We start from the raw sequence: 27286 nt of genomic DNA on the forward strand, positions 1-27286 counted from the left end.
TCTCTTCGCACCAAGTGTTTTAGTTTTCCAGCTGCTCTATTATTTGTCTCCTCCAGAGCAACTTTTAATGACTTTTGGGGGCTCCATCTTACTGTGTCAGCCACTCTGTGGACCTCATCTTTGCTCTTAATACCCAAAGGACAGAAATGACCCAAGGGTGCACCTTTTCTGAGTGCTGCTGCCACTGTTTACTTTTAAAGTTCAAAGCAGGTAAGAATATGTTGCATGGGCATAGCCGCATGGAAGTGTGTTGGTCGGGCTGACATCTTTGGATAATTTGTTCATGGTTTTGAGATTCTGCAAGGGCTCAGACATGATCCATAAATAGAGCTATATGCAGTTGTTTGGTTTCATTTTAATGATCCCCTTTCTGATTTTGTTCACATTAATGTAGGAGGGATGGACAGATATATACAGACGGAGGCTGAGTTGGTTTCAGAATTTTGATGCTTTATTGATGTTCACAGATTTGAACTGAAGAATAATTATAGGTGTAAGGGTAGGAAGAGCATTGGGTACTGATGCAGTTTTTAACAATGTCTGTTTTCTTTTCCTGATTTTTCCTAGGTTCTTCCAAGAGGATGTCACTGACAGTCGCCTTTGAATAAGAAAGGGGGGTAAGTATGTAGTTCTGTTTGTTTAGTATATTGTGTCACCAGCATCCGTGAAGGTTGCTTGTTTATAGTGAGAAAAGAAATATCAAGGAAAGCCCTATGCCTGGGGCAGCCCCGCTCAGTGACTTGAGGTTGTAGTCTCTACAGTATTCTTGGGATTCAAAGTCCTGGGGGTTCCTGTTCACCCAGGGGCATGCACTCTTTCAACATGCTAAGTTACTATATTCCCATCCGCCCCACCCTTGTGCTTTGAAGAAAGTATTCAGTGCTCACGTTAACAGCCCAAATGAAAACAAACTATCTGTCTTAAAAGAAAACACTCCTGTGCCAAAACAATACCAAAATGGAACAAACTTGAACTTTGAGTAATATGGCAGCTTTCTCCAGTGTGGCCCGTTCTCCTCCCTCCCGGTGTTAGCCCGCGCAAACAAAACACCACAGAGTCTCCTGCTTCCTTTCCAGAGTCACTCACCTGCAAAGCCACAACCCTCCTGAGTTGTGGTGAATGAATCGGTGTCCTTTGGTGGCATCCACCACTCCTTGGACCACGTTTCTATGGGTTGACAGTAATGCCCTAGAGGTTTCCGATTCATTTTTCTCAGTGTTCTTGCTTCGCAGTCAGACCTTCTGTCCATATTGAATCCCCACGGTTCTCCTATACTCTGCAACAGCTTTCCTTGGCATCTTCCTGGTGCACACATCCTCTACTTCTTGATTGGGTTTTAGCAGTTGTGGCCCCATCCCTCTGTCCAGAGATAGATTGGTCCATTTTTAATGTCTCCTGTTTCTCATAGCTCCCATCACCTTCTCACAATTTGTTTCTTTTCCCCTTTACAGGTGTCCCGACGGCCATGGGTGACAGGAGTGCAAACTCCAGTGTCTTTGAGAGGCAATTGTGACAGTTCAGGGGAGTCTTCCCCACAATAAATTATCATTCGGGTCATATGTGCAACTGTGAACACATTTTAAATTGTATTCTTCTTAGATTTACTGTATGAAAGGGGAAACAATACAAGCCTGAGGTGATTTTACTATTTTTTTTTACCGGCCGGCACATTAAAATTCCGGTCAGGCCTGTATAAAACCGGTTATGCAACATTTCTATGTGTGGGATGTAACACCCCCAAAAGAATATAGAGCTGCATGATATCGGCTGTGAGGCAATGATCTACTTTAAGAAGAGTGGACACTTTGGGTGTGAGCTAGGGGTGTTGAAATGAGGATAGGATGGGTGCCCTAGTAAGCAGAAGACAAGAGATACCAGGATGCAGCAGGTGCAGTGGCACTGGTGCCCAGAGGCCAGTGCAGACCATTGAACCCTGGTTATAGCAGCATTTCACTGTTAAAAAAGGGGGCTCATTTTCTTCCATGCACTCGGGCACATGACACAGTTGTTACGCCACTGACAGATACCAGAAATTAAGACTTTTGGAAGTAAGGCTTTTTGTGTATTTTTTATTAGTTTAATAGTATAGCCGAACACTGTAAGTTCTTATTGAACTATTGAGTTCTTGTGAGAACACAGTGCACCATTATCAGGACTGCAGTGGGGTTGGCAGACTGGTGTGGTGGTATCACCTAAAGTCTGATGGCAGCAGTTCATTCCCAGTGGCCTAACATAAAATGATTGAGCCCTGTGCAGAATGTGATGAAGGGTCCCTGAGCCTCCAATATTTCACAGATATTCATTGGCCTAGAGATGAATGGGGCCTTCAGAAGGGTTTAAGGGCCTCAATAGAGGGTGGGGGGCTCTTGCACTGCAGGGGCTGCAAAGACCTGCATTGTTCCCCTGAGCATCCTATTCTTAGTTATAACCAACATAGAAATATGCAGCATTATGGTGTTCTGGGACACAGCACTCAAATTTAAATTACAAAAGGAAAATTGTACTTTATCAATGAAAAGTTGGACACAACATCATAAGTAAAACAGACAAGTTTTAATCAGGGTTTTTGGACTCTGGTGGAAATGCACTGATCATTTAATGTAGTATTAGTGGTCCCATTTGTACAAAATTGTAGGTTGGGGATGGTTGCTCATATCTGGAAGAAGAAGCTTTGCTACTGCTTAGGGGCATATGCTTTGATCTCTTGCAGGAAGTGGCAGCCAGCTCTGGTGAAAGTGGCAATTACCCTAAAGTTGGTGTAGGGCAACCTGTGAGCCAATTGCAGACCTGGTGCATTTGGTATTGAGTTGCTGTTTGCTCTACTCCGCAGATAGCATCACTGTAACGTTATGTGCTTTCTATAGTTGCACTAATAGACTTAAGGAGAGATTAACACAGAGTATGGAGTCCGCAACCAGCTTGCAGTCTGTTGGGATGAAAGGTGCCATCTTCTTGAGGCACGTCGTCTGAAAATTATGACTAAATGGCATCTTGAATTTCATGAGATGGGAGCTCTTTGGAGGTGGACCATGGTTACCCTGGGTTCACTCACTTCTTTTAGACTCTTAGCATTTTATCTCAAATATTTTCTTCTGCACAGCATACTTTTTGAGTATCTTCTTTGCCACCAGTTTTTGCAGATGTTTTTTATGTTAACATACTCTTGCAGCTTGCTGATCTTCCTTACTCCTTTAATTCAGTAGTCTGAGATGGTAATAATGTGGTTTGAACACTTCCAGGTAATATGTGTCCCAAACTCCTGTGCAAAGAACAGGTTCATTGCAGCCTAGAGAGCTGTTGATTAAAAATCCAGTTCCAGCAGTTCTCTCTCTGCCCCATCCCAATTAGGACGTTTTCTTTCATGACAATCAGGAGATACCAGAAGAAAATGCCTGTGTGCAGGTTGAAAACGACACTCCAAGTAATCACAGACATTGTTTTCAGTCCAAAACTTTAAACTCATAAATCATTGGTAGTCTGTGTTTGTCTAATTAATTCTGTAGAAGCAAAGTAAGTCTACAATGCACAAAATACTTACATCCCTTTACCATTACCCACTCCATACCCCTAAAATCACCTATGCAACATTGTACCCCTACCCATCCTAAACACTACAGTTACTCAGTTTAACACTCCCCACCACTAAACCCTAAAACCAATCTTGCATTCCTTTACCACTGCCACCCTTGAACCCTAAAATTATTCTTACCTCAAATTATCACTACTCACACCTAAAACCTACATTCATCCTTACCACCTTTTACCATTACCCACCCTAAAGCCTAATTACTCTCACCACCACACACCTCTAAACCCTAAAATTACTCCTACAGCCTTTTACCACTGCCCACCTTTGAATCCCAAAACCACCCTTACACCTCTAATATACCTACCTTACATTTACTTACTGTGTGTGGTAAAGTTGTATGCTTGGTAATGGCATGCATGGTAAAGGCTTTGTCATAAAGCCTTTGCATGGTAAATACAGAATTGTAAAGGCTGTAATAGTATGCTTCACACTATTTGTTGGCTTCAAAGTCCAACAAAGCCCTTCTGTTGCAAAATACCTGTATTCAATTAAGGGGTAGATCCCTAGTTGGGGTGTGGAACAACTGTTTCTCAAATTCAAGAGTTCGTATTATAGGCTAACCACGTGCCTGAAGATTGTGTATTTATCATCATTATTTTTTAATTCAGATGCATTTATCTTTGATATGGTATTTGACCCAAAATGCTGTTAAGAAATCCACTGGGCCATGTATGAAAAACACTTCTGACTTCTGTTTTCAGAGGTACTTTCAGACACAACCTGATAACTGGTATTTAGACTTGCAAACATGTACTGCAATGGGATGGGGGCTTTTACTTTCCTTTTGCTCTTGATCTTCTTTTTCGATCGTATCTCAAACAACGTATATTTCGGCACTAACGTCAGCCCCTTTTTTATGATATCACTTTGTTAGCACACCAGCACCACCCTTCATGAAGTGCACTTTGGATGTTTTTCCTTCACCAGATTTAACGAGATCTCCATAGATACAGCTTATTGTGGATTACTTGTTATCCTTTTTTGCTTGTTGGATCATCACTGGGTGTCTTTTTCATTTCAGTTTTCACTAATTCAGTTATAATCTTTTTTCTCACTTTTTATTTACTTTTATAATGTTTCACACAAGGTGATGGACACATTTGTTCACTATCTGAGTTCAAAGGACTTATTATACTCTTTTATCTTTGCAGCTAAAGAAAGCCCTAGACCTTCAGCCGTGTAAAGGACGAAACATGCGTCAGTTGGACAAATTGAGCTATGTCTAGTTTAATTGTCTATTATTTGAAAACAATCTGGAGAAATTGTTCTTAATGAAATCATCACTCATGAACCAGAATAACTCATGTTGACTCTTTTGGGTGGATCCATTTACCTATGTTTTACAACGTGTTGTAAAGGCTGTTTCCCTAGAAATATGAGCCGTTTTGTGATTAAAGCTATCTACCTATGCTGTCATCTAATACATCACTATAATGACTGTAGGTATCAGGCAATAGGCTGCAGTTTGGTGCTTACTGCTCATATTACCCTCCTATGAACGGATACCCTCCTGCAGAGTGTATTAAATTGATTGACACAGGGGAAGAAAAGAGTCATGGTAGCTTAAATTCTTAATGGCAGCCTGTATCTGGTGCAGGCGTTAAGCTATCTGTCATTCTTGGGCGGATGCATGTTGCATATATGCTGATTGCCTTTAACCCTTTGGGCCCTTTTATGCACTGGAATGCTCCTCTGTTGCTGCTAGATGGCCTGAAACCGTTTATCTATATGCCCATAACAAGCCCATTCTCATGCTATACTTTCCTCTTGCTCCTGGGTGAACCTTAGGCAGATATGCTTTGGATTACTCGTCATCACTGCTGGTTGGACTCAAAATTATTTGACATGGCTGACTGTATACAATTCATGCCTTCTGGGTGCTCACCTGTCAATCTGGGAGATTATTCAGAGTTATACCAAGAGTGCAGCTATGAAGAGCATGTCGTGGATCACTCATCTGTTAAAGCTAGGTGGATCCTAATGTGACTTTCTCAATCAGATAATGTAAATTACATGCATTCCATCTCTCAGTCTTTCTTGTTAATAAGCATGTAGTGCTGGCAAAATTCCCAGGTGCATGCATGACTCGGCTAGTCCTGTTTTTTTTCTCAAAATTCTAGGACTTTTAGTTGTAGTTTTATACTAGATTAAATAAGACTACAAGCCCCAAAATTCTACTAAACAAATGGGCTGGTCTAGGTAACATGGACCTGGGAAACTTGGCAGTCTTGCTAGTTGCAACAACAAATATAAGAACATGACTCTGATCACTCACACACAATAGTTTAGCACCCCTTATGCAGCTCACACTGTTGTGCATCACTCTTCTGACTAAGCACTCCCTTAGACAAGATAATTTTGAAAAACGTGCAGATAAAATAAATTCTGCATTATTACACAAACATACCTTAGACAGTTTCAGTCCCCATGAACCATACAGGGACATGTCCAACTCAATAAGCATGCAGACAGCTAAATCAGAATGCCTTGGATTGGGGGAGAGAGTTAAAATGGGTCCTATGTATAATATTTCAGTTCACTGCCAAAGCAGCAGAGCATCCTGATTTGGGGATTCATAGGTCAAGACTCCTGTTAAATGCAATGTTTGATCCATGCAGATTTACCTCACCAGAAAAAGCAGGGTCTGCTATATGCTGTGTAACCAGACAATTTCATGATGCTCAAGCAATATATGGCTGCACGGGGTTTTACACCAATCAAACACGCTTCAGTATTTATTTTTTTAATATTGTATGGGCACTATTATGAACTTTCACTAACTTTTTCTACAGTGTATAAACAGTGGCACTTCGACCTGATTTTTCATGAACATTTTTAACTAAAAAATTATTTTTTTAATTTTTTAATACTTCTTTCAGTTTCTGCTAAGCCTAGCTAGGGCAACATGGAGAGATTAGTCATGCGGAGAGGTTCTTTATACGCTACCCACAATTCATTTAGTTATAATCCAAGTCATGTACAAACATCTCCCATGACAGGTGAAAAGATAGGAAAATGCGCCCCCCCTTGCCCTTCCCTGCAGACGCCCATGCCTTAACTGTTTGATGACTTTCATGGGTCGCCAGAATTTACAAATATAGGAACACACACATAGAAGTGTAATGTTCACTCACTCTCCAACTATCACACCCGTCTCCAAAGTCAACAAACCTGTAGCGATGAATAATGTTGGCAGAGTCCTCCAGGAAGGTGTGAGAATGTGTGTTATCCATTGGCCCATCATGTCATCTTTTGCATGGCCCAGCGTTATGCTTATTTTCCTCTCTTCGAGAAAAACTGCCATGCTTCACACATTCCACGGGAAAAGAGGGAAATACTGGACATTCCAAATTTACATCCAGCGGTGTCAACAACCCCCCCCCCCCCCACACACACACACACACAACATTAGCAGCTTAAGTGGGGTGTGGCTGCCAGTGTGCAGTTCTGATTAAAATAAAAAATGTAATTCTCTGTTTATAGCTCAAATTAGTTTGATCAGAGACTGCTAGCTTCCGAAATGAAGATCATAAATGCCACTGTAGGAGAGCAGTATAAAGAAGTTGTTGGGCTGTGGAACAAATGGCACAAGACAGCCTGGAGGGACGAAAGAGAAGCGGGGACGAAAGAAGGATGGGTGGGGAAATAGGTGGAGAGGGGGTGGATGAATGGTTGGATGAGCAGAAGGATGGAGGATGAAGGATACAGTTAAGTGGAGATCAGTGGATACGAATGAATGTATAAACAGGCTAAAAGGTGGAGGGATTTAAAGAAGGAAGGAAGGATGGATGGATAGAGAGATGTAAGGGCAAAAGCATGTATGTATGTGAGAAGAAAGGAAGAACGACAGCTGCAAGAAAAGAAAATGGATGAACAAAGGAAAGCCAGAATAGACGATTAGAAAAATTACAAGATGATAAAAGAAGGTCTGGAAGTGATAGAAAAAGGAATATCGATTGAGGGACGGAAAGGACGAAAAAGACTGAAATAGGGATGGGTCAGGAAGTAATTTTCAGAATTCTATCCTGGAGAGATCTCCCTGCAAGCCTTTAAAGCTTGTTAACCTCACTTGCTTATTGCGATTTTGATGTGGTTTTAATTGGGGTGGTGGGCGGGGGTGTGGGGTGTTGGTATTTTATTTTTCTGGCTACTCCCTTGTTTACATCAAATATTTTTACATTGTAATAATGCCCCTGAGCATGTTTAATGTACTTAGAAAGGCAGTATAGTACATGACTTGCAAACTTTTAGAATGCATGCGCAGTGTTGCAATGAATTCTCTATTCTTTTAGAGAGGAAAGCTATAAAATATCCAGGAGGGATAATGGTGTTTAAGTTACCATCATCGTTCGTGAAGTCTTTCTACGCACTCTCTTCTTTCACATTTCTATTTTATATTAAAAATGCATTACCTTAATCAGTCTGGTTTGTGCCTCAGGCAATACATCGTGGCTCACATTAGAGGCTTTCACAAGTGTGAGAAAATAGCCACTTCCGAAGTGTTTCTTCAGAAACATGGAGGAACCGCAGCAGCAAAGCCTGCCATGGGAAAGTATGGCAATTCGGTCTCCCAAGATGTCCGCTTCGTCCATATGATGGGTAGACAGGATTATCGTACGCCCTGCAACCCACAAAGTAAATAACACACTGAAACCAGGCGTGTCTAAAGATTAACATGTAAAGCGCTGTTTTCATGAACTGATACCATAGGTCCACAATACTTTCGTTAAATTTGAGAAAAATTCTCTCTACATTATAATTGAGTTGAAATTAAATACATGTGTCTGCAAAGTCGGTGTAGTGTAGCAACGTTCGTGATCATCTAACATATTGGGGTGATGGATTTGTGCAAATCAAAAAGTAATCTTTTGACAAGTGTATGATTTGTTATGATGAATGTGTATCGATACATTCCACTTGTGATTGGCAATTGCTTTGCTGAATTTGAATTCAAAAGTTAAATTATTATAACAATCATATAGTGGGGTCTGAATTGAGTAAGAGAAAATAACCTAGCATATGGTAATCACTGACATCTGAAGTATATTTAGGACGTCAGTATACAATTAATCACTGATCAGTGCTGGACTGGTCATTCAGACAGATTGGCATTTCCCCAGTAGGCTGCAGGCTAAAGGCTGCTTTCAGAGACTGGTGGCCACTAGCCTGCAGTCACCCAAGCACTCCCCCATTGCCAAGCACAGGTCATGGCCCATGGCAGTGAGGTGTTGATTTGAACACATAGGAGGGATGGTTTTCGTTTTCCGTCTATGATAGATGACCGACTACGGTATTTTTTTTTGTATACATATAATATTCCCCCACCCTCAACAGTTCTTAATAGGAAAACCCCCAAACTGTACACAAAGGGGAAATTAGCCATTTTTAAACGAGACATAATCTGTGCAGGCCACAAAACAAAATATAGTAATTTCACCTTCGCTGTATGAGTATATTATCATTGCAGCTGTTTCCATGAACTACCAATCAAACATCATCTTCTCATTCATCAAATAATATGGTTATACTATTCGAATTCATTTAAAGCAAACGATTCAACTTTTGTTGTCGCTGGATATTGTGCTCATGCTAAAGAATACTTTCTGGATCAATACTATTGTTTTTAGAGCTCTAATTTAATTTATTTTTATTTGACAATGCTGACATCTGTTAGATGGTATATTTATTTACAGGTTGTCTACAGCATGCATCATCTAGATGACCTTCAATGCAAATCTAAGGGTTCTTAAAAGCACGAATGTGTCTGATGTTTAATGTACCCCTGCAATGCCCTGTAAGCTAGGCAGGCCCCTTTCCTTGATATATGGCACATTGACGTCTAAGTTATAATTTATCCCTTACATCTATAATTTGAAGTGGAAAGTCTGAGTCTGCTGCTTGAGGCGATTCTGCAATGCAGCTAGATATAACTGCGATACAAATGACATATTGGCTTCTTCGTTAAAAATGCATGAGGCACGTGGCTATATCCAATTTGCAGATAAGGCATAATAATAGGAAATTGGATTTTACATCAAATTCTCAAGTTGTAGACCCCAGGAGTAGGATGGATGTGCAATGGCATCTTGACAACTTAATGCTCGTGCACGAATTGAGAAGCAGTAAGAGAGAAAAAGAGAGTCCAAGTTGTATTTTTATGCCACAACTAAATAGAATGTGCCCATTTGTTAATCAGGAGCTTTAGCTGTCAGATGATTGGCCAATAAAGTGTCAGAGTAGCCTGCACTCCTGACTTTAAAACCTAAAACTTCCGAAGGCCCAGGTACGTTGCCTCAAGGATGCATCATATTCACATGTGCTTTGAAGCTACATTTATGTATGTTCTATAAGACTTACATAGCCAAGGGCACTGGAATAATGCAATTTTGAGCCTGCAGAAAGTTTTGCCTAATTATGGATTTACTTCACTTGCCACACAATTCACCTTCTGTACATAATTTGCAGATTGCAATACAAAAACCTTGTTCAAATGGATCAAACTTTACTAAAAAGGAAGGGTGGCATAAAGGCCAATTGGTCAACATTCGATTACTGGCCGCTGTACGTAGGTGTGGCTTTAATCAGAACAGCAAATAGATAACAAAAAGATAACATTGCTGAGTCTTGATAAACAAGAGTACATTTTAATTGGGCAGAGAAGGTGACAGTATCTAAACACAATGGCCCCGATTCATGAAGCTGTGGTTGCACATTTGCAAGAGACACTTTGCCCCTCAAAAATGTGTGGTCACACTTTAAAGAATGTAGGGGCAGGTTGATGGTTAGGACCAGCGGGTAGAAGCAAGACTGGGCACTGAGCCCTGATACTGTGTTTGCAACTTTGGCCTGTCCCTTCATGCACAGCAGAGCAGTAGGTGTCTAATGCATCTGCTGCTGTGGATGTCTTTACTTTCTCCTGTTGTATGATTAATTAATTTGTTGTTCTGTCACTGGTTCTGAAAATATTCTGCTTTAAAACCTTCAATATTATGGTCTGAAGTTAGTGTTTGTTAACGGGATTTCCTAGGCGCTTTGTACCCTTGAAGCTGGCTTTGCTGTATTTTAATAAGTTCTTCAAGTATACCTCCACTTGCTGTTGGATTTAATTTAATACCACATTTTAGTCGACAAGTTGGTGAGTTCTACAGGACATTTTCTAGGGTGTGCTTATTTCAGATACTATGTTTTTGTTCATGGGCCCGGGGATCTTTCCACTCCCTGCTACTGGTTACTTTTCGACTTTGTCAAACTGTTGTGTGTACTGAAGTCATGCTGAGGAATTATCCTTGCCAGACACATTTGGATATTATCTTTATTTTTTTTGGCAGTTTAAAGGAGCTCACAGCTCCAAGCGGCTCGAGGGCATCAGCTCATGCTCACCCCACATGAAGCATTCGCTGCGGCACAGACAGAAAGCACGTGCAAAGAATTTACATGCCTATTTCTTGTACGCGCATAGCCATGCATATGGATCGGCTTCTATTCTCAGAGTGGTGGAGCAGGCACCAGTTCTCAGCGCACCCATTCTTAACACTCATTCAGCCATGTGAAATCAGCAAAGCAGCATCAGAGGCCTCACATCTTAGGTGCTCTGGTTCTCAGAACCCCAGTTCTCCACATGCCCGCTTCCATGTGAAATCGGCATAACTGCATCACGCCCTAGGTATATCGGCACCTAACAGTTTGGATCATTTGGGTTTTAACGCAGAGCTGCAAGGACCTTACCTATCCTTCAAGGTGGATTCTCCACTGTTTTTAGCTGCTGGCTGGTTTCCGGCAAGGATGTTTCAGTTTGCTTCCATGGATTTGAACTGTAGTGGCTCTGAAATTGTGCACGGAACACCGTCTGCGGGTCTTCTGGTTACTTACTACGGTGATTAGCACACTGTATGCAGTGATTGGCACACTTCAGTATCTATGGGAGCTCTTGGGCCATTTGTTTTCTTCAGCTTTTAGCACATCTTTCTATTTATCCTTAACACAAAACTTACTTTCTCTTGTATTTTACATTTTACTTCAATTTGCATTATTTTCCATGCGGACTTCTTCTTACTGCATATTTTTTTGAGTTTTGCTTGTAATTGTTTTTAAAGGTTTATTGTTTCATAGTCTCGTTTCTGGCAACTACACTTTCAGTTATGCAAGTGGTCACACCTCCTAGTCCATTCCTACAGAATCCAGGGGAACCACCTCTGAAATGGTATATCACGTTTAGATAATTCAGTGCATATCTGGGTGCAATTGATGGTTTGAAGTTTAAACCAGATCGGAAATGCGATTTATTGTATTACTACTTGGATGTCAAAGGTCAGAATGTCTTTGCTCACTTACCTAAGCGTGTTTGTTCTGAAGATGAAGAGTAGGATGAATTTGAGATGGCTGTCAAACAACTGAAAATATATTTTGAGGGAAAAGTACATTTAGTTGTGCGTCACCACATGTTTCTTACATGTCTACAGGCTTCCAATGAGTCCATTGATTTGTATGTCACAGCATTAAAAAATGCTGGCTGCAGATTTTGAGTTTGAAAGTTTTACTTCCCAGCTTATATGTGATCAATTTGTTTCTAGGAGTTATTCAAAGAAGATACAAAAAGGATTACTGGCTTGTAAGAAGCTGTCTCTTGATGAAGCAATTGATATTGCTAAAAGTAATGAATCATCTTTAGAAGACTCTAAACAGTTGAGACAGGAGAGCCTCCAAACCTGTGGAGCAAAGGTAGAGTCTCAGGCAAATTTACATAATAACCAGGCAACTCCACTACATTAATGTGTCAGTTTCACTCAAGGTAAAAGGTCTAGTTTGTAGTTCAAATAAACCCACATGCTATTGCACTGAATCTTTGTCTCACCTTTCAAATTTTAGGAATGTCCAGCCACAACACAGGAATGTTGGAAATGTAAAAAACGTAGGACATTTTGAGAAGGTAGATATAAGTGGTAAATGTATGGTAGTAAGATTGTTCAAAATCAAGCTATGGACAACATGGTATAAAGCAGAAAATAAGTGCATGCCTTGGGGCTCTCTGTTGATTGTGTTATTATTGAGAATGTGCATAGTGGCACTAAATAGAGTGATCCGCACATACCTTTTTTAATTGATGGCATTTAAATTCCATTAATACTTGATTTTGGAGCATTTCCATTGAAAAGTATAAGGAGTTTTGGGTGGATAAAGGTTGTCTATCCCAGATGCCATCACCACTCCATCTGAAGGTAGCAAAATTGATTTGGTTGGATATTTTTGTGTGGATATCTGTTTTGAGACCAAAACTGTTAAAGGAAACGTTTATGCAGCCCATAAAGCCATTAATGTTTTAGGGTGGTGACACCAAGCTCCTTTCAGGTTAATGATTAGACCAGGCCACAAACATTTTCTTACAGTAATCAACTCTGTCACTGATGTGACCTGGAAAGAAACATTTAAAAGTGTATTCCAAGATAAGATGGGAAGGATCAATGATTTTGTACATAAAATTAAAGTCAAGGAGAGGGTTGTGCCTGTTAAACACAATTTGCACAATGTACCCCACAGTGGAAGAGGTGAACTATCCCTCATTTTAACAAAAATGCATGATGATGGAATAATTGAACCTGTGGATGCCACTTTGTGGCTTTCTCCAGTAATTTTAGCTAGGAAAATGTCTGGGGAATTGGATCTGTGTATTGATTTAAGTTTTGTAAAGAATGCCATATAGGTGGAAAATATTCCCTTGCCACGCTTAGAAGATTTAATCAATTCTGTAGGTCAGTCGAAATATTTTTCAAAACTGGATGGTCTGGCAGCATATCATCAGGTAGTGCTGGTTGAACAATCCTAACACCTTACAGCTTTTGTCACATTTGATGGAGCATTCCAGTTTTGTTGCATGCCTTTTGGGTTGGCCTAAGCTGGATCTGTGTATCAGAAGGTGTAATGCTATATATATTTAACCACCGACTCCATCTTGACCATTGACTACATGTTGTGCTTAGCTTCAGTCGCCGTCACAGCAGCGGCACAGGGTTTTTCCACACAAAGCTTTTTTTCCACATTGGATATGTTTTTGCTTTTCTCACCAGAGCAGGGTCATGCTGTGCTGGAACATATTATGGGAGATGCGTCTGTGACAGGGGAGTACAAGGCTGAGCATGTTTCCACCAGAGAAAGGTACAGGTTTCATAGTATGCTCCTAGGCAAGACTGCTGGTTAAGGATTGCAGCACTTTTGTTTGTAGGCAACTAGGCCATTCCTACAAGAATTTGCAACTGTCGGCCCAACCCTCCCGGCTCACAAGCAGTACCTCACCAAAAACCCAAACAGTAAGAGGTGATTTCTGGCAACCTTACCTATGAACTCTAGAGTGTAACATCTCAGAGGAGTTGTGGTGGAACGGATGTTATCCTATTCTCACTGGCAGAACATCAAGACACACTGATGGTAGACACTCGAAGAGGCACCAGGTGCAATGAAATACAGTATGCATGCACCACAGGACTGGTCGGAATGACAATGACCAATCATTGTCCAATTCCTCCAACAATGGAACACCAAAGAATTGCACCATAGGATCACAGCACAAATGGGCTTTTGGTAGTAGCTCCATCGCTCTGCTTAGCTGAAAAGGGGCAATCATTACGCATTAGGAACAGCAGCAACAGCATCCTGCCAATTAGTGCAAAAGTAACTGGAAAGCTGCCAAACACACTTGAATGAATAGCTAATGGAATTACTCTGAAGAGAGTTTAGAAACTGGAAACAAATGCAAACCCCACAGCCTTAAATAAATGTACAATCCCAGTAGTGCTTGAAATGTTAAATATTCTGGAAACCAGCTTACCAAAGTGCTTGGGGAAGTTGGTATTTAATAGGGATTGTGTCTCGGCTGAAGATCTTGCTATCTGGAGAGCATACGTCTCTCTGGCTGATGTCAACAAAAGTTGTTTTTGGAACAGTAGCGCCTTTAGTCTTCTCAGCTTGTCATAATTTACATTAGTAGTATCAATGTGAGGCAAAATTTCTGCTACTCTTATCTCTTGTGTGGGGGGAATAGAACATGTTCACAACAAGTTGCAATTTTAGACACCAAAATTGTCTAGGCAATTCTTGGTCTCATTCTGCAAAAGCTCTGATCACCCAGGACTAGTGACGCCCCGGTGGTGTTATGCACTGCACCGAATTTGCAAGGTGGCGTTAAGCCACTTTTTGTGGCCTAACACCACCTTCTAAATACGGCCCCTTCACACAGAGCACTTTACGTGGAAGGGGAGTGCAATGGATGTTGCTGTGGGCATGCCACAACAGCACCCATTGCATTTTGACACTGCCCCAGATTTACATGTTTTTATAAACCTGAGGCAGTGCCAAAATCTAACGCCACTACAGGGTTGGCATTAGCAGGACACAACGAGAAGAAATGCTTTCATTTGTCCTAATGTTTTGCTCTTTCTATGTGTGCTGCATGCTGGGCTAATTCATTTCCTTTATTTTTCCTAACCCTAGTGTAGGAAAGTCCTCCTTTTTGCCCTGGTCACCCCCACACTTTTTGGACAGGTACTGGTGGTTACTGACTCATGGCTGTGCCCTGGGTACTGCTTACCAGTCCCAGGGCCAATGCTCTGTGTGAAGTGGATATGCAAAGTAGGCTAATTATAATTGGCTAAGTCAACCTACTTATAAGTCCCTAGTATATGGTAGGGAATGTAGGTATAGTGACCACAGCATAGGTACTGCACCCATAGGTGCACTGCTGAGGTGCCCAGTGCCATTTTAAAGGCAGGCCTGCCTTGCTGGCTGCTTTTAAATTAAAGTTATATGCAAATTCGACTTTGTAATTAAAAGTAGTTCCAAAGTCTTAAACTACCTTATTTTTACATATAAGTCACCCCTAAGGTATGCCCTATGTGCCCCTAGGGCTGGGTGCCATGTAACTATAAGCAGAACCTTATAAAAATAGTTTTATAAGCCCTGGTGAGGTATAAACAGCCAAATTTGTTTTCCCTCATTGTGGTGAATGGCCTTTATAGGCTAGAATGGGGAGACTTTATTTTAATTTTAAAAGTCCCCTTAAGTGACAGATACAAAGAGTTTGGTATCAAATGAATTTTTATAATACATCCCACAACTTCCAGTTGTTGGATTTAATATAACTTGTTCAGGTAAAGAGTTTTAAACTTTACCTGAAAAGTTACCAACTTCAGCCCTGCATTGTTTTTGCTGCTGTGCTCTGATTGGCCAGCCTCTGGCAGCCTGACCAGGCTGCCTTGATGAGGTGTGAAGTGGCCTGGCTTCACACAAAGAGATGTGCCTGTGGGAGGGGATATTCCCTCAGCTAATGGTGGGGCAGGAAGGGGGAGGGCTGTCAAACTGGTCTTCAAAGGCAGAGAAGGACATTTGGAGTAACCCAGCACCACCCCCACATCCTGCAACCCAAGACAACAAGGTGCCCCCTTGATTAGATTAGGAGAGGGCAGGAGAGGGGTGTGTTAATGATTTTTAGCCACACCAGTGGGTGGGCTCAGCCAGATGTAACCTCCAAAAATCACTTTCAGCCATGATGGATTTTTGAGGAATGTTGCCTCCTGGGATTGATTTTTGCCTCACTTCCCAGGAAGTGGTCATCACAGGGGGAAGGACCCTGCACCTGATTGGAGAATCAGGACACCCCTGTTTTTCACCCAGGAGCAAGGATAAAACTGGCAGACCTGCAACCACACCCCAGATCCGCATCAGATTCCAACAAGGAAGAACCAAAGGAGAAGAAGGACTGCCCTGCTGGACCCCTGGCCTGCACCTGGACCCTGCACTCTGAAGGACTGCACCAGCTGCATACTTGGGCTTCACCACAAGAACGATTTTGCCTGGCTTCAACTGGTTCAAGGAGGGACTCCCTGTTTGCAACAGGTGAAAAATTGCTAACCAGAGACCCCTGCACCAACTACTGAAGAAATCAACCAGCTGACCACTTTCCAGTGGCCAAAAAGGAGTTTGTGCCAGGTGCATTCTGGGAGTTGTAGTCCACATCCCCAAGGATCATCTCAGAGCTTCTGGAGCCTTGGGGTGAGTTGTGGACCCCAACAGAACCTTAAAAGAACATCTGGAAGAAGACCCGGAAGTTTGGAGAAGTTTGGAGAACTTTTGAAAAAAAGCTCCATAAAGGGACCGACCCCCCACGGCAAATCTAGTCGGCTTGCCTCAACCGCGACCCGGCCTGATTTGCACGTTCGTCCAGGTGAATTTCGCTGTTTGCGCCATGCAAAACGCGCATCGCGATGCTCATTCCCATTTTGCGAGTCAGTAACCTGGTTACCGACTCACAAAATGGGAATGCGACTCGCAAATAGGAAGTTGTGTTCCCCTTCCTATTTGCGATTCGCATCGCGATGTAAAATTGCTTTGTGACCGCGAACATGGTCGCAAAGCAATTCGGAGTTAGCACCCATATCAAATGGGTGCTAATCCATTCGCAAAAGGGAAGGGGTCCCCATGGGACCCCTTCCCCTTTGTGAATGGCCCTAAAAACATTTTTTCAGGGCAGGCAGTGGTCCTATGGACCACTGCCTGCTCTGAAAAAATGAAACAAAAACGTTTCATTTTTTCGAGTGTATTGCAACTCGTTTTCCTTTAAGGAAAACGGGCTGCAATACAAAATAAAATAAAAATAACTGCTTTATTAGAAAGCAGTCACAGACATGGTGGTCTGCTGTCTCCAGCAGGACACCATCCCTGTGAGTGCTGCGAATCGGAATGGGGTTGCAAATTGCGACCCACCTCATTAATATTAATGAGGTGGGTCTTTGCAACTCCCTTGCGATTCGCAGATGGTGTCAGGGACACCATCCTGCATATGGGTTTGCGACTCGCAATTTGCGAGTCGCAAACCCAAGCATACTTACATCTGGCCCTAAGTCTGAACGTAGAAATTTGACCGGGACCTCCTCGCCAGCGTATCCGAGGAGGGCTTCAAGGACGTTGGATCAAGATTCAGGTTTTCCCCGGTCGAAGGATTTTACCTCTTAAAACGACTACGTCCGAAGGTAAAAATCTCCACCGAGGGCTCCCACGACGCGTATCTGGAGAAGAGTTCCAGGTGGTTGGATTGGACTGGCAGGTTCATCCCGCTGAAGAAAATCTTCAGAAAAACGATTAAGTGCGAAGGAAAACTTTTGACCGAGGCCTCCTGTGGCCTGTAGCCGAGCCGGGCTCCATCGCAGTCGGCCTTAAACTTTGACTTTGCCCCGTTCGAGGTGTGACCAGATGACCAGATTGGCGCCTTTTATTTCTAGGCGCTAGAAAACAATAATTCTTTAAAAAATCATATCTCCGGTTCCCCTTATCCGATTTTATTCGTTTTTGTGTCATTTTAAAGATAACAATATAATCTATTTTCATAAATTGGTTTTGGATTTTTAAACTGTTTCCTGTGTTTTATTTAATTACTGTTTTGTGATATTTGAATGCTTTACACTCTGTCTCCTAAGTTAAGCCTTGTCGCTCGTTGCCAAGCTACCAAGGGTTGAGCTGGGTTTAATTTACTGAGACCTAACTGGACCTAAGTGGAGGTTAGTGGCCTATTGCTAAGTGTAGGTACCTACCTGACCTTACCAATAACCTATTTTCCAACATTTTTGGTGCGCAGTGGTGGGATCCTGTACATGTGTTCAGTTTCACATTACAGTTTTAAGTAAAACAAATTAAAAATCCTTTAAATTGTCCTAGTGCAAAAATTGTTTTTCATTTTTAATTTGGATTCATTTCAATTATTGAATTTTTGTGATTTTTCTACATTCTTGTTTCCAATTTTTGCAAAACGTTTTTGTTGACACAAAACTAGGGAACCATGGAGCGTGATCTGGCTAGCCTACCCACACTGACAGTCCAGCTTAGCGGGTTGTGTACTGAAAGAGGGTTGCCTGCAACCACTGACCTCAGGAAGCATGTCCTGATCAAATCCCTGACAGCATGGGCTGAGGCCCAAGAAGTAGACTCAGAGGAAGCTCCAGAGGAGGAAGAAGCAGGGGAGGATGCTAGCTTGAACCACTCAGGGGAGGGAGGGCATCTGAGCCGAAGGTTGAAGGAGGAAGACAGGTCCTCACTGCTCACTGTCACTAGGTGTTAGAAATTGGGTTTTTGGTTGGCAGTCAGGTTACTCCCTGTCCAAGCAAAAGCCCTCACTCTAGTCAGGGTAAGTCACACACAATCCAAGATTATCCTGTGCCCACCCTCTGGTAGCTTTGCACGAGCAGTCAGGCTTAACTTAGAAGGCAATGTGTAAAGTATTTGTGCAATAAATCATACAATACCACCATATAGCACCACAAAAATACACCACACAGTGTTTAGAAAAATATATAATATTTATCAGGATAATTGTAGGTCAAAACGAAATAAAGTTGCAATGTGAATTTGTAGAGATATCACTGGAAAGTGATATAAAATGTCTTAAGTCTTTAAAAAGCAAACAAAGTCTCTTTCAAGCACAAAGTACCTGGTTTGGAGTGGAAAATCTCCTCAGAGGGCCACAGAAGAAGAGATATGTGGAAAAAGGGTGTGTGCGTCGATTTCTCCCCAGCACACACAGACTTGCGTCGTTATTTTTCCCGTGGGGAAGTCGTGCGTCATTTTCCAGCGTGCGGACAGTCTCTTTCTGTGGATCGCGGGGATTACCAGATGTCCCGGGTCTGTGCGTGGATTTTCCTGCTTCTTTTCCGGCTGCGCATCGTTCTGCGGGGCTGCACGTCGAAATTATGATCTCACGGCAGGCGTCGCGTCGATTTCTCCTCTAGAGGTCGGGCGGTGTTGTCCTTGCGAAGCCGTGCGCCGAAGTTCCGGTCGTCCCGAAGGCGTCGCGTCGATCAGCGTCGGTGTGCGGCGTTTTTCTCGCCGCGGAACAAGCTGTGCGTCTAAATTTTTGGCGCACGGAGCGTCCAAGTGAAAAAGAGAAGACTTTTTGGTCCTGAGACTTCAGGGAACAGGAGGCAAGCTCTATCCAAGCCCTTGGAGAGCACTTTCACAGCCAGACAAGAGTTCAGCAAGGCAGCAGGCCAACAGCAAGGAAGCAGTCCTTTGTAGAAAGCAGACAGGTGAGTCCTTTGAGCAGCCAGGCAGTTCTTCTTGGCAGGATGTAGTTTCTGGTTCAGGTTTCTTCTCCCGCAAGTGTCTGATGAGGTAGGGCAGAGGCCCTGTTTTATACCCAAATGTGCCTTTGAAGTGGGGGAGACTTCAAAGAGTGGCTAAGAAGTGCACCAGGTCCCCTTTCAGTTCAATCCTGTCTGCCAGGGTCCCAGTAGGGGGTGTGGCAGTCCTTTGTGTGAGGGCAGGCCTTCCACCCTCCCAGCCCAGGAAGACCCATTCAAAATGCAGATGTATGCAAGTGAGGCTGAGTACCCTGTGTTTGGGGTGTGTCTGAGTAAATGCACAAGGAGCTGTCAACTAAGTCCAGCCAGACGTGGATTGTAAGGCACAGAAAGATTTAAGTGCAAAGAAATGCTCACTTTCTAAAAGTGGCATTTCTAGAATAGTAATATTAAATCCAACTTCACCAGTCAGCAGGATTTTATATTACCATTCTGGCCATACTAAATATGACCTTCCTACTCCTTTCAGATCAGCAGCTACCACTTCAATACTGTATGAGGGGAGCCCCAATGTTAGCCTATGAAGGGAGCAGGCCTCACAGTAGTGCAAAAACGAATTTAGGAGTTTTACACTACCAGGACATGTAAACTACACAGGTACATGTCCTGCCTTTCACCCACACAGCACCCTGCCCTAGGGGTTACCTAGGGCACACATTAGGGGTGACTTATATGTGGAGAAAGGGGAGGTTTAGGCTTGGCAAGTACTTTTAAATGCCAAGTCGAGGTGACAGTGAAACTGCACACCCAGGCCTTGCAATGGCAGGCCTGAGACCAGGAAAAGGGGCTACTTAAGTGGGTGGCACAACCAGTGCTGCAGACCCACTAGTAGCATTTAATCTACCGGCCCTATGCACATAGAGTGCACATTACTAGGGACTTATAAGTAAATTAATAGTCCAATCAGGTATGATTCAAGGTTACCATGTTTTAAGGGAGAGAGCATATGCACTTTAGCACTGGTTAGCAGTGGTAAAGTGCGCAGAGTCTAAAAGCCAGCAAAAACAGTGTCCAAAAAGTGGAGGGAGGTAGGCAAAAAGTTAGGGGTGACCACCCTAAGGCTGTCAGGTCTAACACTAGGGTCATACCCAAAGCTAGTTGGGGGATGGGGTCCCTTCAGGAGGAGAGAACCTGTCCCTCAGGGAAAGAGAGCTGGAGGCCCAGCTAGTATTTATAGCTTTGGAAGCCAAGAAGCTGGCCCTAGAAGAGAAAAAGTGGGCAAGGGAAGAGAAAAGAGATGGTGGCAGCAACAGAGAAGCAAAGGTGTCCATGGGTTCGGGGTTTTCCCCAGATTACCCACGGGGTGGTTCCTGCCTATGTAGAGGGGGATGACATAGACAAGTGGCTGGGGGCCTTTGAGAGGGCCCCCCAGATGAGGAGAGTCAAGCCTCAGTACTGGGGTTCACTTCTTTGGGAGTTGGTCCCCAACTCTGGGAGGGATAGGCTCCTAACCTTGAGGGGGGAGGAGGCAGATTCATACCCCAGTATGACGAGATGCTTGACTAAAAAGTTTTGTCTGACCCCAGAGCAGTAGAGGCTCAAGTTTAGGGACAGCTAAAAGACAAGCACCCAGTCCTGGGTGGACTTTGTGGACATCTCAGTTAAAGCACTAGAGGGCTGGATACAGGGCAATAAGGTAAGTACCTTTGAAGGGCTGTACAATTTGATTATGAGTGAGCACCTTCTAACCAATTATGTCCAAGAGAAGCTACGTCAGTATCTAGTTGACTTTAAGTTGACCAACCCCAGACAGCTAGGGGAGGCAGCAGATGACTGGTTAAGAACTAGGGTTAACCAGAAACCCCCAGGGAGTTATCAGAAAAAGGGAGGACATGTTTTTTCTCAGGAGAAGAACCAAGGGAAAGATGACAAAAAGCCAGAGGAGTCCTCACAGGAGTCCCCAAAAACTTCTCAGGGTGGGGGAGCCCAGAGCCATTCCACTTCTAAGGGGAAAGGGTATCAGGGGAAGCATTATGATCCTGTTAAAGCAGGAAAGTTTCAGGAGCTTGCTAAGGCCGGCAAGTGTTTTGAGTGTCATCAACCTGGACACAAAAGAGGAGATGCTATCTGCTCCAAGAAGCCCCCCACTGGTGGTCAATCCCAGGGGATTGCTAGTGTAGGGTTGCGGCTGGAAGTTAGCCCAGGGCTGGGATCAGGGTACACAGAGGTCACCTTAGTATCAGCGGGTGGGGTTGACATTGCAACTATGGCCACCTTACCTCCCAGCATGGAAAGGTATAGGCAGAGGCCTAAAGTCAATGGGACCGAGGTGGAAGCTCTGAGAGATACAGGAGCCAGTGTGACAATGGTCACGGAGAATCTGGTTTCCCCAGAACAGGTCTTACCTGGTACCTTCCACCAACTGACGTATGCAGGTAGCAGAACCCAACTCCATCCCATGGCGAGCCTGGAATGGGGAGGTGTGACTGGCCCTAAGAAGGTAGCTGTAGCTACTGCCCTCCCAGTAAAGTGTCTGCTGGGAAATGATCTTGAAGCATCTGAATGGTCAGAGGTGGAGAGAAGAGTCCAAGCACAGATGCTGGACCTCCCTGAATGGGTGTGTGCTGTGGCTAGGTCACAGGCAGCACAACAGAGAAGTGCTGGACACTTGGACCCTGGAACAATGGGCCAAGCCTCCAAGAAGAAGAGAAAGGGCACTGGGTCTGGCTTGCCAGCCTCCACAAGTACAGAGGATCAGGAGGAATCCAAACCTGTGGGGGAGGATCTGACCTCTGAGGGAAGGCCACTTCCCCTGCAAGCTCTGCCTGACTTAGTAGAACTGCAAGGGGCAGGTGGGCCCACCAGAGAAGAGTTGTGCCAGGGACAAAGAGAGTGTCCCACTCTTGAGGGCCTAAGGCAGACTGTTGCCAGGCAAGAACAAGGGGATACCAGTGGGACCCACAAGTTTTACTGGGAGGATGGAGTTCTCTACACCGAGTCAAGGGACCCCAAACCAGGGGCAACCAGGAGAGTAGTGGTCTCCCAGAAGTATAGAGAATTCCTCCTTACTTTAAGCCATGATATTCCCTTAGCTGGACATTTGGGACAGACCAAGACCTGGAACAGGCTGGTCAACCATTTTTATTGGCCCCAAATGTCAGAAAAAGTCTAGGATTTTTGCAGCTCCTGTGTTACCGGCCAAGCCAGTGGCAAGGCAGGGGGCAAGCCAAAGGCTGCCTTGATACCACTGCCAGTGGTTGTGACTCCATTTGAGAGGGTGGGGATTGACATTGTTGGTCCCCTAGACCCACCAACTGCCTCAGGCAACAGGTAAATTTTGGTGGTTGTGGACCATGCCACCAGGTGCCCTGAGGCAAAACCCCTCTGGACAGTCACTGCTACCACAGTGGCTAGGGCCCTACTTGGTGTGTTCACCAGAGTGGGATTCCCCAAGGAGGTGGTCTTAGATAGGGGCACACATTTTATGTCTGCCTAGCTGAAAGCCATGTGGGATGAGTGTGCTGTTCCTTATAAGTTCACCACCCCCTATCATCCACAGACCAATGGTCTGGTGGATATATTTAATAAGACCCTGAAGGGCATGATCATGGGTTTGTCTGACAAACTCAGGAGGAGATGAGATGTTCTCCTCCCATGCCTACTGTTTGCCTACAGAGATGTGCCACAGAAGGGGGTTGGATTCAGCCCCTTTGAGTTACTGTTTGGGCACCCTGTAAGAGGCCCATTGTGCTTGATGAGAGAGTCTTGGGAGAAGCCTCTCAAAGAGTCCAAGGAGAATGTGCTAGATTATGTGCTGGGCCTGCGGTCACGCATGGCTGAGTACATGAAGAAGGCAAGCAGAAACCTAGAGGCCAGCCAAGAGCTCATGAAGCTCTGGCCTGATCAGAAGGCTCCCATGCCTGAGTATCACCCAGGACAGCTGCTGTGGATTTTGGAGCCCATGGCTCCTAGGGCACTTCAGGCCAAATGGACTGGGCCCTATCCAATTGTGGAGAAAAAGGGTGAGGTCACCTACCCAGTGGACCTTGGCACCCCCAGGAATCCTCATAGGATCCTGCATGTCAACAGGTTGAAACCCCACCAGGACAGGGCAGACATGACCATGCTGATGGTCACTGATGAAGGGAAGGAGGAGCAGAGTGAACCTCTGCCAGACCTCCTATCCTCAAATGAACAAGATGGATCAGTGGAAGGAGTGGTACTCTCTCCCAAGTTGACAGAGCAGCAACAAAAAGACTGCAGACAAGTTTTGGAGCAGTTTGCTAGTCTGTTCTCCCTGACCCCTGGGCTCACCAATTGGTGTGTCCATGACATTGACACTGGTGACAGTTTACCTGTCAAAAACAAGCTGTGCAGGCTGTCTGACCGGGTCAAGGCCAACATCAAAGCTGAAGTGGCTAAGATGTTGGAGCTCAAAGTAATTGAGCCCTCTGACAGTCCTTGGTCCAGTCCAGTGGTACTGGTGCCCAAACCTAATCCCCAAGGTGGGAAGAAGGAATTGAGATTCTGTGTGGACTACAGAGGTCTAAATGCAGTCAATATGACTGATGCTCACCGCATACCTAAAGCTGATGAGCTCATTGATAGGTTGGGGGCTGCCAAATTCCTGAGCACATTTGATCTGACCTCAGGATACTGGCAGATTGCCTTAAGTCCAGGAGCTAAGGAGAGGTCAGTATTTTCCACACCAGATGGCCACTTTCAGTTCAAGGCGATGCCCTTTTGCCTGAAAAATGTTCCTGCTACCTTCCAACGATTGGTGAATAGAGTCCTGTCTGGGTTGGAATCTTTCAGTGCAGCTTATCTGGATTGTATAGCTGTATTTAGTTCCACCTGGGAGGACCACCTGACCCACCTGAAAGAAGTGCTTCAGGCCCTGCTCCAAGTAGGCCTGACTGTCAAGGAAAGCAAGTGCCAGATTGGGCAAAGCTCAGTTGTGTACCTGGGCCACCTTGTTCGTGGAGGCCATGTACAACCTCTCCAGCCCTAGATCCAGACTATCCTGGATTGGGAGGCTTCTAAAACCCAGACTCAGGCCAGGGCCTTTCTTGGCCTGACTGGGTACTACAGGAGGGTTGTTCAGAATTATGGGACCATAGTGGCCCCTCTGACTGAGCTTACCTCCAAGAAACAGCCCAAGAAGGTCATTTGGACCCCAGAGTGTCAGAAAGCTTTTGACACCCTAAAACAGGCTATGTGTTCAGCACCAGTGTTACTGGCCCCTGACTATAGCAAGGAAATTATAGTGCAAACAGATGCTTCAGAGGAAGGGATTGGGGCAGTGTTAGCACAAGTTAATGAAGAGGGCCAAGATCAACCAGTTGCCTTCATTAGCAGGCGACTACTCCCCATAGAGGAAATTATAGTGCAAACAGATGCTTCAGAGGAAGGGATTGGGGCAGTGTTAGCACAAGTTAATGAAGAGGGCCAAGATCAACCAGTTGCCTTCATCAGCAGGCGACTACTCCCCATAGAGAAAAGATGGAGTGCCATTGAGAGGGAGGCCTTTGCTGTGGTCTGGTCCCTGAAGAAGTTGAGGCCATACCTATTTGGCACTCACTTCCGTGTACAAACTGACCACAGACCTCTCAGATGGTTGATGCAGATAAGGGGGGAGAACCCAAAACTGTTAAGGTGGTCCATTTCCCTACAGGGGATGGACTTCACATTGGAGCACAGACCTGGAACTACCCATGCCAATGCAGATGGCCTTTCCAGGTTTTTCCACTTAGCTGATGAGGACTACCAGGGTGTAGGTTAGTACCCATCACCTTTCATCTGGGGGGGGAAGTGTAGGAAAGTCCTCCTTTTTGCCCTGGTCACCCCACACTTTTTGGACAGGTACTGGTGGTTACTGACTCTTAGCTGTGCCCTGGGTACTGCTACCAGTCCCAGGGCCAGTGCTCTGTGTGAAGTGGATATGCAAATTAGTCTAATTATAATTAGCTAAGTCAACCTACCTATAAGCCCCTAGTATATGGTAGGGCATGTAGGTTTAGGGACCACAGCATAGGTAGTGCACCCATAAGTGCACTGCTGAGGTGCCCAGTGTAATTTTAAAGGCAGGCCTGCCTTGCTGGCTGCTTTTACATTAAAGTTATATGCAAATTCGACTTTGGAATTAAAAGTAGTTCCAAGGTCTTAAACTACCTTATTTTTACATATAAGTCACCCCTAAGGTGTTCCGTATGTGCCCCTAGTGCCATGTAACTATAAGAAGGAACCTTATAAAAATAGTTTTATAAGCCCTGGTGAGGTAAAAACAGCCAAATTCGTTTTACCCTCATTGTAGTGAATGGCCTTCATAGGCTAAAATGGGGAGACTTTATTTTAATTTTAAAAATCCCCTTAAGTGACAAATACAAAGAGTTTGGTATCAAATTAATTGTTATAATAAATCCCACAACTTCCAGTTGTTGGCTTTAATATACTTGTTCAGGTAAAGAGTTTTAAACTTTACCTGAAAAGTTGCCAACTTCAGCCCTGCATTGTTTTTGCTGCTGTGCTCTGATTGGCCAGCCTCTGGCGGCCTGGCCAGGCTGCCTTGATAAGATGTGAAGTGGCCTGGCTTCACACAAAGAGATGTGGCTGTGGGAGGGGATCTCTCCTCAGCACCTCAGCAGATGGTGAGGTAGGAAGGGGGAGGGCTGCCAAACTGGTCTTCAAACACAGAGAAGGACATTTGGAGAAACCCAGCAACACCCCCACATCCTGCAAATCCAGACAACTAGGTGCCCCCTTGATTAGATTAGGAGAGGGCAGGAGAGGGGTGTGTTTTTATATTTAGCCACACCAGTGGGTGGGCTCAGCCAGATGTAACCTCCAAAAATCACTTTCAGCCATGATGGATTTTTGAGGAATGTTGCCTCATGGGATTGATTTTTGCCACACTTCCCAGGAAGTGGTCATCACAGGGGGAAGGACCCTGCACCTGATTGGAGAATCAGGACCCCCCTGTTTTTCACCCAGGAGCAAGGATAAAACTGGCAGACCTGCACCCACACCTCAGATCCTCATCAGATTCCAACAAGGAAGAACGAAAGGAGAAGAAGGACTGCCCTGCTGGACCCCTGGCCTGCACCTGGACCCTGCACTCTGAAGGACTGCACCAGCTGCACACTTGGGCTTCACCACAAGAAGGACTTTGCCTGGCTTCAACTGGTTCAAGCAGGGACTCCCTGTTTGCTACATGTGAAAAATTGCTAACCAGAGTCCCCTGCACCAACTCCTGAAGAAATCAACCAGCTGACCACTGTCCAGTGGCCAAAAAGAAGTTTGTGCCAGGTGCATTCTGGGAGTTGTAGTCCACACCCCCATGGATCATGTCAGAGCTTCTGGGGCCTTGGGGTGAGCTGTTGACCCCAAATGAACCTTAAAAGAACATCTGGGAGAAGACCCAGAAGTTTGGAGAAGTTTGGAGAACTTTTGAAAAAAGCTCCATAAAGGGATCGACCCACCGCAGCAACTCTAGCTGGCTTGCCTCAACCGCGACCCGGTCTCCAAAAAAGAGACTAAGGGGGTCATTCTGACCGCGGCGGACGGCGGTCGCCGCCCGCCAAGCGGTTCCCGCCGAAAGACCGCTCCGCGGTCAAAAGACCGCAGCGGTCATTCTGGCTTTCCC

At 44.4% G+C, this 27286-nt stretch overlaps 1 protein-coding gene across 3 annotated transcripts in view; it reads right to left on the reverse strand.

The window, feature by feature from the left end:
- LOC138299526 (phospholipid-transporting ATPase ABCA1-like) overlaps positions 1–27286 on the reverse strand; it is a 2649159-nt gene that overhangs the window by 1369667 nt on the left and 1252206 nt on the right. For all 3 annotated transcript variants that reach the window (XM_069237840.1, XM_069237822.1, XM_069237830.1), the window contains exon 23: positions 8002–8210. In XM_069237840.1, coding sequence (XP_069093941.1) covers positions 8002–8210 — 209 coding nt within the window. The remainder of the gene's footprint in view (positions 1–8001; positions 8211–27286) is intronic.

This window comes from Pleurodeles waltl, chromosome 1_2 (genome assembly GCF_031143425.1).
Source record: "Pleurodeles waltl isolate 20211129_DDA chromosome 1_2, aPleWal1.hap1.20221129, whole genome shotgun sequence".
Classification (NCBI taxonomy): Eukaryota; Metazoa; Chordata; class Amphibia; order Caudata; family Salamandridae; genus Pleurodeles; species Pleurodeles waltl.